At 46.9% G+C, this 20756-nt stretch overlaps 2 protein-coding genes across 3 annotated transcripts in view; one reads left to right on the top strand and one right to left on the bottom strand.

The window, feature by feature from the left end:
* The window catches only part of LOC109321105 (transmembrane protein 263-like), a 288898-nt gene extending 276301 nt beyond the window's left edge, over positions 1–12597 (top strand). For both annotated transcript variants that reach the window (XM_019551448.1, XM_019551447.1), the window contains one exon: positions 7667–12597. In XM_019551448.1, coding sequence (XP_019406993.1) covers positions 7667–7953 — 287 coding nt within the window. In that variant the 3' untranslated portion in view covers positions 7954–12597. The remainder of the gene's footprint in view (positions 1–7666) is intronic.
* CHST1 (carbohydrate sulfotransferase 1) lies at positions 11334–17331 on the bottom strand. The gene has a single exon (XM_019551446.1). The coding sequence runs from the start codon at positions 16673–16675 to the stop codon at positions 15416–15418; it is 1260 nt and encodes a 419-aa protein (XP_019406991.1). The 5' UTR covers positions 16676–17331; the 3' UTR covers positions 11334–15415.
* Between the last annotated feature and the right edge of the window lie 3425 nt (positions 17332–20756).

Here is a 20756-nt window from a genome sequence, read left to right on the forward strand (position 1 = left end):
TTCTCCAGGGTAGCTTTAAATCAAGTCCTTTTGGGGTAATATCACCAGTAATATGGCATATGGTAGGTGCTGAATGACCTACCCAGCTAGCAATACAAGTCCTGCATCCATTATACATTGAGAAAGGAGGAATGCTTTCCTGCTGGAGGCTGTTTTAGAAATGCCATGTCAGAATGTCCTTCCTCCTGATGCTAATTCATTAAGAGAGGATGCCAGATGCATTTCTGCCAGAGGACCCTCATGTGGGTCCATCTGTTTGTATTTTGGAGTTCTCTTAAGACAAATATGCCAGGGCATTGTGCAAACAGAGAGGGGGAAATTTTCCTCAGAGTTTACAATCTATTTAGATAAGTAAGAGGAAGGGGGATGGGGTAAGAACAGAGGTGATGTGACTTTCCCCAGGACCTACAGGAGGTGAATGTTAGAGCAAAGAACAGAATTAAAACCAGGAACATCTTTAGCAGGAAAAAGCTGATATCATGGACAAGCACCCAAGAGTGCAAGTCCCTGCCAACAGTGCTGGTTTTCCCCTAACACAGTTCCAATTTGTGGTGCACACTGAACATTAACTGTGCTGAACCCTGAGCCTACCCTCAGCCCAGGAATATAGTTGAGGCCCCTCTCTTCTACAAAAGAAAATACGTTATAATCATGTCCTGCAAACCTTCAGTGCAGGTGGGTCTTCAGTGCTTAGTGGGGTGGAAGTGGAAGGAAAATAATGAATCAGGAATCAAATGGAAGGGAGAATCTCCCAATATAGACTTGACCCAGAACAAAAAAGACCTAGGTAAAGGCTAGCCTGACAATTCTGTACAGTGAGCAGCTAACACTAGGCAAAACATCGTTTTCCCAGCCCATGTGAAAATTTTTGAGATATCAGAAGCTGTCTTCTTTTGTATCAGGATGCATTTGCTTTCATTTGAAAGCAGACACCCAGAACAGCCAATTTCGTAGTCATTAGGGCACTCGCCTGGGATGTGGGAAAGCAGGTTCCAGGTACCTTTTTCAGGGAATTAGTAATACAAAGTGGACCAGCTCCCACAGGAGAGGATGAGAAAGGTTTCCCTAAGTTCCAGTAGCCTTGTGGTTAGGATTCTCACTACAAATGTGACTCTGGTTTGTATTGGGCATAGCAGGGACTTGAACCTCGCTTTCCTACATCCCAAGTGAATGATTCATAGAATAGAATAAAAGAAAATTAGGGTTGGAAGGGACCTCAGGAGGTCACGTAGTCCAGCCTTAGGCACCAGCATACTGGCTGGCTGGTGATGGGCCTCTTTCTTGTTTTGAATGGACTGGATTCCCACCCTGGACTGGAGGGTGTTTTCCTGATGAGAAATGGTGAACAGTTCCCATTTCAGTGAACTGACACCTCCCAGCCCTCCTCCCCCCCAAAAAATAATATCAGTACGTAGTGATAAATTCCCAACCAACTCTGAAAGCAGAAACCAAATGCAGTTCACATCCTCACTCTTTCAGAGTTTACAGTGCTTATCCCCCAAGGCTCAGCTCAGGAAAACAAGCCACTCCATATCACTATTCATTTACCCTCCTGAACTCTGTCCATCAACACTTCGAGGTAGATGCTACAGCAGCTAATAATGCTGCCAGGGCATGAGCAGGGAACAATTAAAGCTTATTGTGCCAGTGAAGAGCCTTGTGGGAAAGTGGGCTGCAGAGACAGCTGCCCCCATTTCGCTGACTCGCAAGCAGATGCGTGGCAGTGAGAGGCAAGCATGTCTTCATGATTGCAGACCCCGTGAGTTAACATTTAAAGGGGGGGCAGCCATCCTGGTGTAAAGTGGCAGCATTCATTGCAGAGCAACTACATTTGTGGGGGTGCCACAGCAGCTGAGGTTGTAAATGAGCTTCTATCCAGCTACAGCCTGGAACTAGTGGGCATTACAGGTAACTGTCTGTTTGGATTACTTTTGAATTAGCAACCCCTTCTTTTCAAACCAGCTAGCCCCTTCCTGTTCTCCCCAAAACTTAGGACCACATTGAAAACACTGCTCTGTTTGTGAATGGCTCCATGAGTCATTCCCTGAGTCAACACTATTCCTTTAGTCTGGGCCTGGGTTGGAACTAGTGTCCTCAGAATGAAAGATCCCGTGTCTTGCTCCTGTTAGGGTGACCATACATCCCGGATTGGCCAGGAGAGACCCAGATTTAAGAGGCCGGTCCCAAATTAAAACAAATGTCCTGAGTGCAGGACAGGGAGGCAGAGCAGCAGAAGCCGTAAAAAAAGGAAGCCCTAGCAGGCAGCAGCTTTGCTCTAATAGGTTATTGTGATTAGTGGAATAACCATTAAAAAGGGGCTTGTTTGACATCTGTAAAAACCATGGGTCATTAACAGATCATTGACTCCTTAGCTGCCTGAATAGTAACACCAGTGGTGCCCTGCCCCCACCTCTGCCTGCAAAGCGGGGGAGGGAGTGGCTGCGTCCCAGATTTCACATTGTCCCAGATTTCACATTGTCCCATATGGTCACCCTAGCTCCTGGACACATCCCTGTCTTGCCCTGGGGCTGTTCTTGTAGGTCATCAGGAAAGAGCAATGCCAATCCACTTTAAAGAGAAGGTTTCTCTTTGCCATCCTACCATCTGCCAATAGTTGTTGAGAGAAAGAATGACCCCAGGGTCCAGGCCACAGGTTTTGTTGTTGTCACAAACAATATCCAAACCAAAATGCAAAGCTTCGGGTGTTTGCCACGGCAGCTTTGAAAATTGTTATGTGGTGCACCCATCACCATCCTAGCACACATCATATGCTGTATATAGTACCTGTTTTGAGTATTGGGTCAGAAAGCATAGCTTTGCCTGGAGACCCAGTGGGATAGATTCTCTGCTCTGTACAGAAATCAGTAGGGATTGTCAAAGGCCCTGGCTGTGGATGAGAGTTTGTTGTGATTGGGTGCTGACCTCAAAGCAGAGAATCAGCATATATATGAGAGTGCATTTTATTCCTCTCTCTTTTTTTTTTTTCCTTCCCCTCTGTATTGACATGGGGTGAGGTGAAGCTGAAGAAACCCTTGAAAAAGCCAGGTCACTGATGGCAAGGAAAGTGGCTTGACAGATGGAGAGCTTTCAGAAGCAGCAGGGGATGCAGCAGCGGGCTCCAGAGAATAGCATCTCCCTGTGCTCTGGCTGTGTGTCTGTCTGCGATTATATTGTGTAGTTTAATCTCTGCTGTCTGTCTCTCTTTTAATCTCAGCTCCTCTGCACCATCAAAATGCTTAGCTCGCTCTGTTGTCTGAGAGGCTAATTTGCACTGAAAATCCGATGCTTATCTTACATGACAGTTTACAATGGGGGTTATTGCAGTCCTGAAGATGAGCTAACCAGAGAAGGCAAAGGAGTTTTAGATGGGTTGACTGGGGTGAGAAATGGACTCTGAGCCTGACATATCCTTATCTCCAGTCCCTTGTGTTTGGTGATGGTGGGTCCTGTAACACCATTTAGGAACCAGAAATAGTCCAAGCTGAGTTGTTGTTTCATGGTGCTGGTTCTGCTCAGTCAGGGGGAAACAACAGGGAAGTGATTTAGAGCTTGGATACGCTGGTGAAGTGGCCTTCATTTTATAAAGGGTCAGGTCCCCTCCTTTGTTTCTTGCTATTGAGCACCGTCAGAGAATCAGAGCCCAAATGCAGGCAGCAGCTTTAGCTTTAGTGCTCCCCAGTTCTGGGATTCCTAGAGCAGCGTTTCTCAACCCATGGGTCACAAGAATATATGAAAGGGTCACACAAAGTTTAAAAAATGGAAAAATGCAGGAAACCACAGCTTTTCTGTTGCAGGCTGGCAGAGTTCCAGCCTGCCAGGGGCTGCTTTAACAACCCCCCCCTACACCGCCCATCTCAAATCCCCTCGGACCCCACACACAGGGGATGGGCAGGGGGAAAGCGGGTTAAGACTGGCCACTGGTTTACAGATAGACCCTGGTACACAAAAGGTTGTGAACCGCTGTCCTAGAGCACACCGCAGCATTGTTGATTCAGTGCCTAACACAATTAGAAGGCTCCCTTGTCGTTGACTTAATTTCTTAATGCTTCTTGACACTTTCTCCAACACAATCTAACTCTGCAGGCAGAGCAGCATCTCTCCCCCATCTCATCTGCATTTGCCTTCTTCCCTCTGGGTCTCTGGGTGCTCCACCTACAGGCATCAGTATCTCATTTAATGTATTTGACTCAAGTGTTGATTGGAACTGTGGCCAGGGTCCCAAAGCTTCCCACAGCAGGGCTCCATCACCAAACCATGAGCATGCAGACACCTAGCAAGTGCTTAGAGCCCTGTGAGTCTGCACTGTGACTCTGTAACAGGACAAAGAGTTGGTGGGTTCCCCTACTTGTTTAAGGAAGGTATTGCACTTTGGGGGGAGGATACAGTGCAGGGAGGAAATGATTCTAGTGACTCTGTCCTGCCAGGGAGAATAAGACTTTTGAATCTAAAAAATAGGACCAAACCAAGCTTCCACTTCTCCCTCCAAGTGGTCCTGATTGGCAGTATGGTTGGTTTACTGGGCTTCCTGTTTAATCCATCTCTGCTCTTGCAGTCTTGGTAAGAAGCCAAGCACCAACATTCCCATAAGCAGAGACTTCTTCAGAGAGGAGGAAGCAAGTTAAAACTACACAGGATATTCAGAGTCCCAGAGCTTATTCAGTGCTTCTTCATAGAAACTCATTGTGGTTGAATGGCATTGACATTCTACCCTGACATCCTACCCTGTAAGATAGGGCAGAGCTATCCCGCTTCTAAGCATCTAGGAGTCGCACACTGCATGGGCCCACAGGCTTCCTGGGCTGCACGCTGTGTGGGTGCCCTCCCCCTGTGTTGCACTAGGCCATGCAGGTGCCCCCACCACTGTACTGCACCACTGTGGATTCCACCAGCTGGGTGGGAGCCCAAAGGAGCACAAATTAACTCCATGCAAACTACATGCAGGCCATGAATTGGGCAGCCCTTGGGGGTAGGAAATCTTCTGTAGGGCAGGAAGAATTTGAACCACCTGGCCCATAACAGAAATTCAGCAAGAACCCTGATCATACCCAGCATTGCAGACCAAGTTGGTCAGCTCAGCAGGGAAACATCCAGAGCTTAAACAGACCTGTCATCTGATAACCCCCAGCAAACACCCTGTCTCAAGATTTAGCCGCAGGTTACTGATGATCCTCCTAAGCAGCCTGCATGATACCAAAGAGAGCTCCTTGGACACGATCTGAACCAAGGAGGCCCCAGCTTACTCAACATACCTGACCAGGGTGGAGGCTACAAATATACTCTGTTTGCATGCAGAAGAGCTGGAGCTGTGTTCCTCCTCCCAGAGTGACAGTGGGGCATCCCGTTAGTCATCCATCTGATGGGATGCCGCTGTGCTTATCATACACAGCACATTTCAGACCTGCACAGTGAGGTATAAATCCTCCCCTCCTCTGTGTGTATATTGGGAAAGCCAGTTCTTCCAGGGGTAAAATATGTCCTTTGCTGGTGCTGGGACTGTTGGCATGTTGCTTCTTAAAACATGTATCCCAGCAGCACTTAAGATTGCTGTTGTGCTGCACAGGAAAGAGAGTTTTGGCTCCAGAGAGCTCACAGTCTACACCTATGGCAACAGGGATCAGGTGGATAAAGGAAACAGTGGTGGAGTGTTGGGAAGCAGAGCAAAGCAGCAGTAATAGGTTTTGCATAGTAGATATGGCTTTGACATCTCCCATCAGCCATGGTATACAACCTCACACGGCCTTGCTGTGCTGTTAGCTATTCAATATGCTTTCTAAAGCTCCCAAGTTGTTTGCTTGCTAGTAGAGGAGATCCACCGACTGAATCAATATTGGCTGTAATCTGTGTGAAAAATGAAAATGGGTGGAGATATCAAAAGGGAGTTTTCCAGATGGATTCTTCTGTTGACTGGAATATTATTAGCAGTCAAAGAGGAGCACAGCTCACTGGTTTGGCTAAGTGAGTAAACAAACTGGGGGCTCCCTTTAAGAGGAGCAATGGTCATTAGAGCTGAGAGGAGGGCATATGTGAGCACAAGTTGCAGCATGAAACCTGTGAATCCCTAGGACCCAAGGGAAGAAACTGTAGCCATCTTGCAGCCTGTGTTTAAATTACAGTAAGCTGTTCTCCACTCACTGGGATAATTGCCTGTAACATCCAAGTGTCAGTGGCCCATTCACCCAGTGCACTTCAGGGATGTGGCTGGGAACAAGATGCTACGTCTCAGTGGGAATTCCGTTACTGAGTTGCTCTGAGAGGGTTTTTGGTTAAATATATTCCAGGCTCAGTTCCTTTTGCATGTTCCAGGGAACGTAGATGTGCTAAGGGATCTCACTGAGCTCCTGGGAGTATCTGCCTTCACAGCGATTACAAAATCTTTGCAATGCTCTTTGCCAATTGACCTACTGTTCTGACAGGGCTACTGGCCTGGGATCTGTGGAGGCATGTCATTATGCCATATTGCTTGCAGACTTTCAACAGCCTACTGTTCATCTCCATGGTTTCCTCACTTCCCAGATCATGGGAAGCATGTCCCTGTTAAAAACTCAGCTACTGAATTAAAATGAGTTCATGGGTCAGCATTGGGTTAGAAAGGACTACTGTCTTAATACTCCTGTATTCCCAATAGAAGTTTCCTCTGCTGCCCACCATGATTCCTTTGCTGTTTTCATGAGATTGGTTGTAGCATTGCTCCTGTATTGAACTAGCAGCAAGTCAGAAACCACAGTACCTAAAATATCTCACCCTGCTACAAAGAACAGTTGATTCTTTGCAGCAGATGCAAGGTGAAGGGACAGTGTGCAAGACAACATCAGAGATGAAAAATTAGGACCCCACAAGTCCTAATGTGGCTGGTGGTGACCAGCCATCTCCCCAGCAAATGGTGAACAAGGCTATGCATTCAGCACAAGTCTTTGCCAGAATTGGGAAGTGTGATTGCAGTATGGGTGGACATACCCATGCCAGCTTTCACCCAGCTAGGATACATAATAATAGCAGTGACAGTATAGTGACATTGCCTTCAGCACCAGCTAGCAACCTGAGCATTGCTCTGGGGTCCCCAGCTGAAGGTCATGCCATTATATATTTACCGTAGTGTTTTTCTGTACTAGCTTAAGTCAAGCCACTGAGGGTATGCTTGTTTATGCCACAGTCACACTGCCAATTCCAGTGTATACCTACTCTAACTTCTGAGTGTCCATAGGCCCACTAGAATTTCACCCTTTTCAGCTCTTGTAGTTTTGGTATCCCATGCTAGCAATCTCTAATATGTGACATGGTAGTAAACAGCATGCCTTGCCAGTGTTAGATAGTGTGGAAGAAAGAGGGGGCTTACATATCTAGGTAAGGGGGAATACCTTCAGTCAGGGCACAAATATTTCATGGTATATAATGGAGCTTGATTGATCCCTTCTGTAGCATGTGGGCAATTACCCAGCACACACAAAACTTCCTCAAATGTACGAGGCTGTGGGCTAGGTACAGTCTCTTTACTGGTTGCTCCAGAGACCTAAGGAGAACATCCTCAGGGCATTCTAATGAGATGAAAGCCTTGGGAGAGGAGAAGCTTAGTGGGGTGCACCTGTCTCTTCCCACTGTGCTGGATGGCAGAGTTAATGCTTCTAATTTCTTCCCTATTGTCTCTCTCTCTCCTTCCTTCTCCCTGCAGACTCCAGCAAGGACCATCCTCAGCAACAGGCTGGAGTGATCTGGAGAGTGACAGGAGGCCTGTTCAGCATTACCCGGGGAGCTGTGGGCGCCACGTTAGGCGGAGTTGCCTGGGTTGGCAGCAAGAGCCTGGAACTCACCAAAACAGCTGTGAGCAGTGTCCCTGCTGCTGGTGTTGGACTGGTAAAGGGCAGCGTCTCAGTAGTGACCGGTGGCATGGGAGCCGTGGGCAGTGCAGTTGCCAGCAAAGTCCCTTTCACTACAAAGAAGAAGGACAAGGCTGACTAGCCATGATTGCAGCTTCCTTCTGAAAAATCAACTTGTCCATATGCTCCCCCCTACACAGCACCTCTTCAGATAGGAAACGGCCACCTCAGGGAGGGGATAAGTACCAGTGCAGACTCCAGCTGCAGCCTGCTCAGCACCACCTGCCTGGCTCAAAGTTCACAGAGACACTGCAAATGCCTTTCACTCCCATCACCTACTGGGAACCATCTCTATTCCGAGGGGTTTAAAGACGCAGTTATCTCTACCTTGAAATTTCCTTCTCCCCTTCTTGCTCTCCTGGATACTAAAAGGGTTGGAGTGGGCACTGGGCTCCATCTCACTGGAGACAGTGGGTGGTTGGGAAAAACTGTGTCCTAGCATTGAGAGCCTACATGCTCCTGATGGTCCTTTCATTTTATTTTAGTTGAATTCAGCCTCAGTTGGGGAAGCAGTCTCTGTAATAGTCCAGTTCCTTGGCTCTAAGATATTCTTAGGGATTTGCCTTCAGGCCAGGGAGGGGGAATCTGCCATGAAGAAAATCCCAAGAATATGAAGGTGATATACCATAAATAGGGAAAGGCTCCCTCCTCCCCTGCTGGCAAAATCAAGGGGACAACTGAGATCCTTTGTTAATAGGCCACAGTCGCCAGGTTGGCTCTCCCAGCCATGCACTCAAGCTAAATGTGTCCTTTAAAGATGGAACCGTCAGCCCCAGCCAGAAGTCCTGGTGATGCTACACAAGCACATTGTATGCTTCATGCCATAAAACCTTGGGGCAGATTTCCTTGTTCAGGGGTGGCTGTGATGGAGGAGCAAATCTGTTTGCTATTTGAGAGTGGAGGAAGGGAGAACATAGGTCACCTTAGGGCATGGTGGGGAATGACTGGCACTAATGTGGTGTTATTACAGAGATGCCAGGCCCTTGTAATTTCATAGCAAGAGGCAGCACTGCCAGGCTGTGGAGTGCTGCCTCCATCATAAGGAGGCAGTAATGTTCTTCTCACTGGGAAGACAAGCTTAGCTCCCATGCAAGTAAATTCAGCCCCATTGGAGTTTCCCCCTGTGTGCATGTACAACAGGGTCACTTTGACTCTAAGCCCGATTCATGCTACCACTGCTCAGATATTGTTCTACTCTGTGGTGAAGCATGTTCTTCCATCTTGTCTGAGTACTGCAGTGAGCCATAGTGAGTGGCATAGATGTCACTTTTGCCAGGGCTAAACGGCTCAAGGGTGACTCCCTCCACTGCACTGGCACCATTGTGAGCCCACCGATTTGCTTTAGAAAGTGATTTCCCTATGCGAGTGCACTCAGATGGGTGATCCTGTTGCTAGCAACTCCTGTAACCCACTGCTTGTGGAGCTCCAGCCTGCCCCAGGTAAATAAGCATGTTGCGTTGAAGAAAAGTCACCCTGAGCTCTTTAGCTCAGAAAAAGCCCAGAAATTCATATTAAGCCTGGAGTTGCCTCTCCATCCTGAACCCACCACAAAGTGCTCCAGGAATCGCACGATCTCTTATGCGCATGCACATGCACATGCACACACACACATACATGTCCCCTGGAAGCCCTATAATTAATGGGATGAAGAAGACCCCAGGTTCCAGCATTAATTTTGCCTTTCCTGGCTTCTGTCAGGTTGTTAACCTAGATTGTTAGAGGTTGGGTGTATAGAAAAATGAAGCAGTGTTTGTGCTGTATTTTATAAATATGCCTATATGTTAGTGTGCGTATCTGTAATCTGCCAGTCCACAGGCATGTTCTCAGCCAGGTAAATGCAACTGTGCCACTGCAGCAGAGGAGTTTATATATTCACCATTGGCACTTCTAGCATATAGGTTTTTATATAGGGACACTGTCAAAATAAAAATCATGTTGTAGAAGACAGTTTTTCCCAAGTTGCCTAACCATTTAGTTTATTAAAACCAAAAGAATGTATAAAAAATCTCCTTTTCTCCCATCTGTGCTGTTTGTTCTCATTTTTGCCTTTTATTTTGAAGAATGAAGCCAGCCTAGTTTGTTCTCTCTTTCTGTTCCTAGTCTGTTCCACTTCGTGGTTTTCTGCAGTTGTGATATTGGTGGGCTTGGGACTTTGATGTCAGGGAATATTTAAATACAGGGGCAAGAAACCTTTTCACTGACTTTTTTTTTTTCTTGGACTCATGAGCCTTTTTCAATTTTGACTTTTTCTGAAAACCACTTTTTGGCCTGATTTGAGTTGACCAGGTTCCTTCACTAGCCAAGCTGAGTTTCGTGGTCTCTCTCCATCACCCTTGCTGGGAAATGGACCCTGCTATTTGCAGTAGCAAAGAATTTGCTGATTTTTGCAGTATGAAGCTCTTTGTAGAATGAAAATGGCTTAACCTGCTGCTTTGTTTTTAAAGAGGAAACTGCTTTGCTGGTGCTTTTTTCTGCTGGCCTGACTGACACAGACATGTTAGGTTTGTCTCTGAAGACAGCAACTTCAGAGAGATCAGACTTCAGTCTGTGCATCTGTACCCTGCTGGAATATTCTTCAGCAATCAGCATGGCCCTGGGAAGTTTTACTCAGCTCTTCCCATCTACCAAGCAGTCTGTGCACCCTCATTCATCACCTTTCCCTGGGTGGATCTTGATTTTTATCTTGTCCTTCTAAATCCTGCCCTGACCCTGCAGCTAATAAATATCCATCATTAGCTAAGCTGTCAACATCTCTCTCCTGTTTGATACATTTGCTGGGCAAAGTAGATGAATGGCCATCTGGTCCCTCCCAAACCATAGGTCAGGAGGAGGCAGATAACATAGAGACTTCCCTTCTCCAGTTTCCACAAAGGGACTGATGGAGAGCAGATCAGGAAATGTTATCTGAACTCTCACACCCACTAGCCCCTTGCTGTCAGTTCTCCTTGGGGATGGAAGGACTTTGTACTACCAGCTCCTTCTCAAGACCCCATTTCCCAGAACCACACATGGAATAGAGCACAAGGGGGTGAACAAAATGAAAGCATTTATTGAGCCCATTTGTTCTTAGTACCACTACATTGACACTAGGGGCCCCTTGTCACATTAGGGGCTCCTTTCAAGACCTTTCCCTGAGTTCTTCTTTCCTGTCTTCACCATCCTTATGTAACTTTTTCATCAGATGAAGACTAAATGGAAGAAAACTCTTGATCAGCTCAGGAATGGCCCTTGTGTGATAGCTTCAGAAGGAGAGAATAGGGGTGAAGAAATTCTCAGGATTTCTGTTCTGGCAGCCCAGCTTATGTAGAGCTTGTAGCCTGTAGCAGCAAGTGGGGAGTATGCAAGAAAGCATAGTGGATGAGCGCTCTGTAAACATGGCCTGGATCAAGTACCCAAGCCTCTTCACCATTACCAGGCTGTACATAAACTTGAAGAATGGAAACACCATCTGAGAAATGTCTAGGGCCCCTAGACATTCAAAGTACTGATCCCAGTCCATTGAACAAGACAGTGCTGCTGTAGTTGACACCTGCTAGTAGGGAATGGTGGAGTAGGAAGCATGGGGGGCAAAGGGATAATGGAGCTAATGCAACTGGGCAGGAAGGTACTGGGGACCATCCTAAGCTGAGACACAGCTGAGGCTGTTCTCAGTGGGGTTCAGAAGGCACCTCCCTTGGATTGAACATCCATTTTTCATGACAATTTGTAACATTGCCTAGATGAGCCAATGCTGGCCATCACACACTGTTTTTGCACTGATTATATCACACTGGTATTAGCCTCTAAATCAGCAATGAGCTGTCTCCTGTCTGCCGCTCCATGCAAAACCCCTGTCAAACTAAAGCAAAGAGCTAGTTAGCATTTCCAGTCAAAGGGCAATGGTCAGGTTAATGTAAGGGAGCTTCTTGACAGTCCATTTTTTTTGTGTAGACATTGTAACCTAGAAGTGATGACTTCTCTGCTCTGTGCAAAGCATGTTCTGCTGGTGAAGAGAACAACACTGCAAAATGGAGGGGGCTGAACCCCTAGTTCAGGGAGAAACCCTAGCAATTCTTCATCCTTCCTCATCCACTCTTCCTGCCTTAATATCTTCTCCATCTCATTCTTTTTCTTCTTTCATTTTCCCTTCCTCCCCAGGTGAAACTCTCATTAGGAAGTCATCCTGGTGGCTCTGAAAGCAGGGAAATGAGAGTATGACCTCATTTCCTCTGTTCTGACTGTATTTCTGGTGAGGAAAAGAGGACAAAGCTCAGGGAGTGTTTCCTCAGTTGCGATCCATTCCAGTTAGTTTGCTATAAAAAAAAATCTCTGAGTGTATTTTCTCTGTATTCCCTCTCTAAAATGCTCCTCATGTCATGGGTCATATATGTGTCTTTGTCATCCCAAAGCAGTTCATATTAAACACAGGATGTATGCAAATGTGGAAATGAGGGGAGGGGAGGGTGCCCACCTTTCTTCTCCGTGTATTTGGTTGAGAAGCTCTCTGCCCTCTGAACACAGCAGCTTGAAGGCAATCCACCCACTCTACACAACTCTTCAAGCCCCCAGCCCAGGGCTCCTAGTGGCATTAGAGATGGTGCAGTAAGCTTAGGAGGATACTTCTGGTTTTTTATCATTTCAGTGTAAGCAGGTTGTTTCCGGGTTTAGAGTTTTTTGTTTTGCAGTGTGTTTCTGGCAATATTCTGCATCTCTGTATTTTAAGTACAGTAAAATTTGAGGATAAAACCCTCTGTTGTGTCAGTCCTTGTCTCTGGGGAGTAAGGAGAAGGGGGATAGAACAAAATACTGTTAAAAGGAGGCAGAATAATTCAGTGAAAAATCAGATGTCACTTCCAGGCCTCACCAAGCCGATTCCAGTCAGGGCTGCATCTCTGTCCGTGCTTATACTAAGACATGGTTTTCAAGTTGCCGGATGCATTGCTGTGCTCCTAACAAAAGGCAAACTGGCCAACTGCCTTTCTCCGCTCCTTTTGATCTCCTTCCACCCATGTAAAAGTTAGCAAGTTCCATTGTGGCCCATGCCAACCTTGCCACTGCCCTCACCATGGTTTTCTTATAGCCATAGGGTTGTGCTCCCCTCTGTACTTGAGAGCAACCCTCCAACTGTTGTGAGCCAGGCAATGGAGCCATTCAGTAATTGTCTGTTGCGCCATAGGGAGCATAGCCTGAACAGCACTGTAGTAATTCAGCCTATTGTGCTTATGCTCAGGTTTGAGTTTGTGATGAAGAGGCACTGAATCCATCACAAATGGGCAGTGAATTTGCTGAAGTTACTGGTCTGCTCAGTGCTGAGACTGGTGCGTCTCTGGCTCAGTGCCCCATCTTGCACCTGCCACCATGTTTCACACTAAGATGCAGTCCCGGCTCCATAAAGGAAATGAAATTGGGATGATTTCAAGTGACACTAGAGCAGGATGCAAACACAGCCGTGGTAGGGGAACTGACAGCATTAGATATGGCTGAACTAGCAAGGTTGTGATAAGCAAGGGGCAGACTAAAGCTTCAGAAGAATTTAAAATGAGCTTTAGGAGGAGAATGAAGGGAGACGAATAACAGGCTGGCTCCAGCAGGGGCCCAAGCTCCTTGGCTAGCTGTGGCTTCCCCCATTTATCATTTCTCTGCCCTGCATAAAATACATCAGTCCAGACAATAAAAGGAGTTGCTAACGAGGCCATTACCAGGTAACGTTCAGAGTGAAATGCTCAATCTGAAAGCGTCAACAAAAGAATCCATTTACTTCAGTAAGTAGTAATGGGCCAATCAAGCCATTTATTTACTTTCAAATAGCATCTTCTAAAGGCAGGCTGCCATTTTCCTGCCAGCTGCTGCTTTGGAGAATAATGTGTTTATTAGTGATGCACTTGGCCCAGAACCCCTCTGTGGTCCAACACTAGGTGTGCTGCCTTGCCTCTGTGGGTGCTCAGCATGTCATCTGCTAGGGTTGGGGTGACCAACGTGCATCTTATAGGCTTGGTGGAACATGAGGTTCCCTCATCTTTTGCAGGGAGGTTCAACCTGTGGAGATAGTACATCCCAGGGCTTCGGCATCCCATGCTGGGGTCTGAGAGCAGTTGCAATCTCTGGGCTGGCAGCAGAGCTATGGTAGCAATTGCTGCAGGTGTTTCCATTCTGTCTCACTGAGCCACTCACTGCAGCTAGCACAGATGATTTATAAGGTGCTTCTCCTGTCCCTGCAAACGCCAAGGAGCGACCACTAGACTCATCTTTCTGTTGACCTTTGATGGCCACTTCCAGTTAAAATAGGTTTCTATTTTTCAAGTGAGGCCAGTTTGCAAAATGCCATGAGCAAGATGAGTTCAGACTCTTGTGGCAGATGCTCCTGCACTTCCAAAGGTCTTTAAAGGACAGTTTAACTGAGAATCATGCAGCCTCCCACCCTCCTCCCTTCTCTTTAACCCCTGTCCTCCTCTTGGCTTTTGTAAGTGCAGCAAGCAGGTAGGTTCTGCTAGCTCTCCAGCTGTTTTTGTGCACAGTCATTACAGCTCCCCAGTTCAAGTCCACTTCCTATTGAATTCAGTCATAAACCAGCAATGAATTCTGAATTTCCATTCCTTCCCCCAGCTCTGAATGACTCTCCAGGACCAGACCAGGCCTCCTTCAGCCTGCATGGTCTAGCACTTCTTTGTGTCTCCTGCCATCATTCCTCCAGTCCAGCCCTACATTCCAGAGGGGACAACTATATGCCACCCTACCAGAACTATTGTGAATCAACCCCTCTCTATCAGTGCCATGAAATCTTAATCATGTTTCTGTCCATCTCCTGTTGCCTCTGAGGAGCTCCTCCCGTCCAACTTCACCTCCAAGTCAGTTTTATTGCACTCTTTTATTTACAGAAAACACAGAAATAAAGCATTAATTTTGTTTCTTTTTGCCAAACCACCCAATCAACTTCTTTTGGCTCAAAGAAATATCATAGGTGTTACCAAATAACCATGGATCAACGATCGACTGACTGCCCAGCCCGATAACATGACTTAAACAAACAGACATATCAAAACGAGATCAAAAACGAGGTTATTCCACATTCAGCTAAAAGTATAACCTGCTTATAATCGGGAGGCAAGGGGAATTATTCTTGAAGTGACAACACCATTCATAAATTATACATACATACATAATCTATATTGATATAGATATATCTAGATATATAGATATATCTAGATATATAGATATATAGATATCTATCTATCTTACATTGTAAAAGTAAACAGTGCAAAAGTACAGTACCCCAGGTACCCTTCGGTTTGGAAAGCTTGAAGGATGTTTTTATACATTGTGTGTGTGTTTTGTAAACATTGTTACCCATCCACAGTTTTAGCTCTTGTTCTGAGACCCAATTCCTTTGCGTCCAAAGCGCATTGGTGAGAGGTGACAGCCTCTTCACTGTAACTCCATTGAGATTCCCATTCAAGATTTAGTGCAAATTTTGGAGAGAAAAAGGGGGTTTGGGTGGGGAACAAATTAAAATAAAATAAGGCAACAGTTAGATATTAAAAATAGAGCACAAGCCCCCAATGGCTGTGTTACGAGAAGGGCAGGAAGTCCCTGTCTTCCACGAGGCTGATGGAAAGGTTTTTCAGCTCTTCCTCTGACCCTGCTATTTTGTAACCGAGCTGCGCTAGCACCTGCTGGCAGGCGTTCTGCGTAAACTCCACAATCTCGTAGGAGAGGCGGAACCGCCATTTCTCTGCTGTTGCTGCTGAATTTCGGACGGTCCCATACTTGTGTTTGGCCGAGGACCTGTCTCCTCGCGTGTTGTTCTGTATCCATCTCTCAACGTTGCTGTCCATGGGGATGCCCAGGAAGTCATAAATCTCCTCAGTCTTTTTCATAGGGTTTCGGGCCAGGTCTTCATATCTCACTAGCATGTACTTTCCTTTCAGCCAAGGGGGCCTGTTTAGCCCCGTGGAAACAGAGTTCAGGAAGTCTTCGCAGACTGTGGTGAGCTGAGTCACATCCAGATTGTATGGCTTCCTGCCGGTGCCGTCCCAGATCCTCCACAGCCTGTAGGTGTCCCGAAAGGTCTCACTCCTGGATGCCAAGATACCCCTGGGATCTCTCACCAACTGTATGACCTTCAGGTTTAGTCTAGGGTCCTCCACCAAGGCCCTGAGGTCACTGACCTCTGGCACCCGCACTGTTTTGATAGCCACATGCCCATGCTCTTTGCAAGACTCTGTGGCCAATGTCAGGTTCAAGGTGCCACATTTTTTCACACAGTCCCCTTCCTCCAGGTGGAGGTCGATGGGCCCCAGAGATTCGCAAACCGGAGGAGAGCACAGGGCCTTGCTGGCCCCTCTGCGGAAGAGCCGGTCTGTCGTGTGGTTCACTGGTTGGGGTTTGATGTAGTTCTCCAGGAAGTAGAGGTCACAGTCGTAAAGGCTCCTCAGCAGGTCTCTGCTGGCACCCAGCATGACCCGCCTGTCAGTGGTGCTCTTGCTCTGTGTCAGCTTTGGGATCAGGGTGTACTGGACATGGTAAAGGGGCTCAAATAAATAGAAGACATCAAAGTGCTGGTTAAACAGCTGTCCAACGAAAGAAGAGCCACTCCTGGTGGTGGCCAGGATAAGGACGTGTGTCTTCCTGGAGAGGTTGTAAGTGAAGGTGGGGTTCTCGTCACATAGCCTGTCGGCTGAATCAGTCTCCTGGCTCAGGCTGCAGTTCACTGGGTTGGGGATAGGACAGCTGTGGAAGGATTTGGCAGTGAAAGTTCGGATAGCTGTGTACTGGATAGCAATGGATGCCAAAGCTAGTAGGAGGACAGCCTTCCAGGAACATTGCATGGCTGGTCACCTTCATGGAGCTTCTTCTCAGGTTGTCTTAGTAGCTGCAACACAGAAAAGAGGTTAGCAGTAGAGAAGGCAACTTTGCCCATGATGACCCTAGTATTCCTTGTCCTGAATGTAATTGGTTTTAATCAGGATGGTCCAGGAAATACGCAAGAAGCAAGGGATAAAACAATGGCTTGTGTTTAATTCCATACGTAAAAGAAACTTAGATCAGGAGGTCTGAAAATTAGAAGTGAAGAGAAGTTATCAGCAGTAACGGCAAAGCAAGAGAAGTTTAGTTGAATAGATGACCTAATTATATAAAAGAACAAAACCATTCAGAAGGGAAAGGAACATTAGTACCTATGGAGTACAGAGAGCTTAGAAAGAAGAGACATCTATGTTTAGTCTATGGTGTTATGAATTTTGTCCCTGGGCCCACTGTCTGAAGGTGTTTTGTAGTTTTCCTTTGAGTATAAGGACTATGAGGTCAGAAATGGTGTAATTCTTTTGTGACAGTTCTTTTACATAAGAAGTTTTATATTTATTTTCTTTGAAAAATGGAGTTACACAGAAGCCAATGTTTTATCTGACATGCGGCATAGGCCGTTTTTTTCTTTCCCAGACTTGAGGAAGGGCACTTTGTACCAAAAGCTTGTCTAACATCTCTCCTGACTGTACGGTTGGTTCAATAAAAGATATCACTAAAAACCCTTGTACTGAACGGATGCCGGACTGTGAAATGATAGTCCAGATAAGACAGTGAGTGGTTGAGTAAAATCAATATTCATCATAGCTCCCTGGGTTAGTGATATGGTCCCATAGTGCACACCTCCCAACCCCACACCAACCCAGGAAGCTGGATCCTTCCTGGAGGAAAGCAATGCGAAAAGTGTGTGACTCTCAACTCGCTCCATGCCTTGCACTCAACACAGACCAGGGAAGGAGGTGGGTCCAAGTGCCCCTGACCCATACTGTGTATAAGCCTCTGTACAGAGACAGTTCAGGAAAGTTCACAGCAACTGCACAAACTCATGGAGTCCGATAAGCATTGACTGTGAGCTTTGCCAGGTCTGTGAGTCACTTGTCACCCTATCAATCATTCCCTTTCACTTGAACACCCAGTCCCCAGCAAAAGTGGCAAGAATGGGTTGAGAGAGCCTGCCAAGTAAAGCCTGGAGACATGGAGAGCCCTGCCAGCTGGCAGTGCAGTGAGATGACCAGTCAAGCCAGTGAGTGCCTGCTTAGAGTAAGAGAGATTGCAGCTCCCTCCTTTCCCTTTCTCAGAGTTGCAATAGTCCCCCTTGCAGCACCACAGCCCAAGCTGGGTTAGGAAACTTGAGTCACAACATGCAGCCCAGTTTCCAAGGACTTCAACCACCTGGATATGCCCAAAACTGTGAGGTACATATGAGCAGATGCACATATCTGGAGCTTCCTCTTTGCAGAGGGACAGCATCATAGACTGAACATGAGGCACTTTGCTATTAGGTGGCAGAGGTCTCACAGCTGAGCTTTATCTACCATTACCAATGGCAGCCTCATCCCAGAGAGATCAGCTCATAGAAATGGTTAGAAAATGGATCAAGGCTAATCTGGGTATTAAACTAGGTGACAGCTACATAGCTGTGGGCTCCAGTACAGACTTGTTAAAAAGGGATATTCACCAGGAAGGCATGTGGGAGGGAGACAGGGGAAGGGATGTTTATTTTCCTCCTCCTAAGGCCAGTGCCCTAAATACAGCAAACAACAACAGTGACAGCCTGTGCATCCTGGAGACCACGGACGTTCCCACACTGCCGTCTCCCCACCACTGCTTCCCAAACGCTGAGCTTTGGGAGCCAGAATCAGAGACAATCAGCAATTTGTTCCAACACCCTCAGCACTCCAGTGCTGAACTGAACTGAATTAAAAATGAATGTTCACAACAGCAGCTCTTAGAAAGACTTGTCACTCCTTTGCTGCCTGCAGTCATGGACTTGGGTCCCTTCCTGGAAGTAGATCCCAACAGGAGTCTGGCCCTGTGTGGATTAGGTCACCGGGAATGCAGCAACATTTGAATGAAGGGGGGAGCAGGAGGCTTTCAGCCTTTGGAGAAGACAAGTGTTCATGACCCCAAAATACTGGGAGACAGAATGAGAACCAACCTCACCGTAGCTCTGAAATTCTGTGCAGCCATTTGAAAGTGGGGGTATCACTACACTGTTATGGCAGGAGCTTTCTAGGCGGACTTCCTCCATACTACAGCAGCCTTCTCTTCTAGGCTGTCCTGAATATGTGTCTTCTGGAGAAGCTTATGTCAGAGGCAGGCTGGACAGCAAGAGGTGCAATGCATCTAGAGATAAACTTTACATTTGCAGAGGAAAGCCTAGAAAACCTGGTTGGTGAGAACTGGGGCAGGATGCCCTAGAATCAGGTACCAAAGGCAGGGCAAGAATAAAGTGCCAGGGAGGGAGAGGATGGAACAAGGGCCATCCCAGAAAGAAGCAGGAAGTTAACCAAAGGGGAGACATAAAAAGTCTAGAGCAGCAAAATCCTCTTCCCAAGAGGGTGTGGTGTCTGGGTGCCTTGCAATGTCCCAAGTGATGGTGCTTCTTAATGCTGGAGGGAATTTAAAAGCAATTAAAACAGCTATTGAGTAATTCAATATTTTAATGAGCTGTGTAGTATAGGCCCTTTTCTTCCCTGCCTGTGGGCGCACCGTGTGCAAGACTCTACTGCACACTGAGACGTCTGGGTTACTCAGCACCTTTCACTCCAGGTCTCATAAAAAACATAACTCTGGGCACTCAATTCCCATGTTGCTCTGTGATTGGTGTGGGGGGCAACCCTGTCCAGCAGCTGCAACAGTTCTCCTATATGTCACCGTCTCCTGTGGGCAGCTTGTCATGAAGGGTCCAAGCAGCAGGTTGCTTGTTTGCTGCCTGCAAGATACTGTGCTCAGCTGTTTGCTGGCAGAGCAGGTAAAGTGGAGACAGCTGTGATGCAACTGATCCTTCTTGTGAGTGTCTGTGAACCAGGCTCACATGCCTGCGGGGGAGGGGGATCTGGTCTCTGCATGCACAGATGGGAGAGGGCTGAGCAAGAGGCTGCTGTATGTGAGAGGCACCACAGTACAGGCTTTGGGCTATTTTTTTCCCATAGATTAAGGCCTCTGTAGGTGGCCATGTATGTTGAGGTGCAACCATGCATAAGCATTTGGACATAGGTCTTTGTGTCCATGGCTGCCAAGTGCAGGCATGCCCTGTCCTACCTGTCATGCAATCAGTTTCTCCATCTTCCATATGGGGGGAACTTTGCCTTCCCCTACCCCTGGGTACAGTAACCTTGCCCTTGCTCCCTGGTCTAAATGGAACAGCCTCCCCTGAGCCCAGCTGAATTCTTGGATCCTGCCCACAGGGGCTGCTCTGGATCCAGGGTTTGATGTTACATATGGCTCCAGTGTATCTTTCCATATGCCTGTGAACACACACATGAGCAGCATTTCTTTGTACACTTCTGGCTTCCCTGATTAGATTCTGAGATCAGGTATAGGCAATTAGAAAGGGAAAGTAGATACCCCTCCTCCTTCTCCAGCTTTTTTCTCAGGCCAATCTGACATCCAATAGCAAGCTAATATGACTAACCCTGACAGCAGTGACCTAACCATTCCCCCAACCTGGGATTAGCAGTGAAGCTTAGAGAGTCTCCATCTCAATCCTTTTCTCAGCATCTTTCCCTGCAAGATTTCTTTTTCTCCCAGTCTTATGCATACACTTAAGCACAAGCAAAGATCTGGACCTCTCTGCATTTGTCCTAGATCTCCAGGAGTGTATGCATCTCTTCATGTTCACATGTGTCTCTGAAAGCTTTCAGCCACAGCTGTGCACGTAAGCTTTGTATACTACCTTGCTGCGCTTGCATGTGTGCAGGTAGATCAACAGTATAACATTGCAATGATGGCTTCTGGAGGAGAACCATTAGCAGACAAGCCTGTAGACATGTACGTGTGTGTGCATACATGTGTATTTCATAGTTTCATAGTTTCTAGGGTCGGAAGGGACCTGAGCAGATCATCTAGTCTGACCCCCTGCCATGGCAGGAAAGAATACTGGGG

Source organism: Crocodylus porosus, unplaced genomic scaffold (genome assembly GCF_001723895.1).
Source record: "Crocodylus porosus isolate Cpor-Errol unplaced genomic scaffold, CroPor_comp1, whole genome shotgun sequence".
NCBI lineage: Eukaryota > Metazoa > Chordata > Crocodylia > Crocodylidae > Crocodylus > Crocodylus porosus.

Coding starts and splice junctions, on each gene's coding strand:
- CHST1 (XM_019551446.1), bottom strand. CDS start 16,675: ATGCAATGTTCCTGGAAGGCTGTCCTCCTACTAGCTTTGGCATCCATT.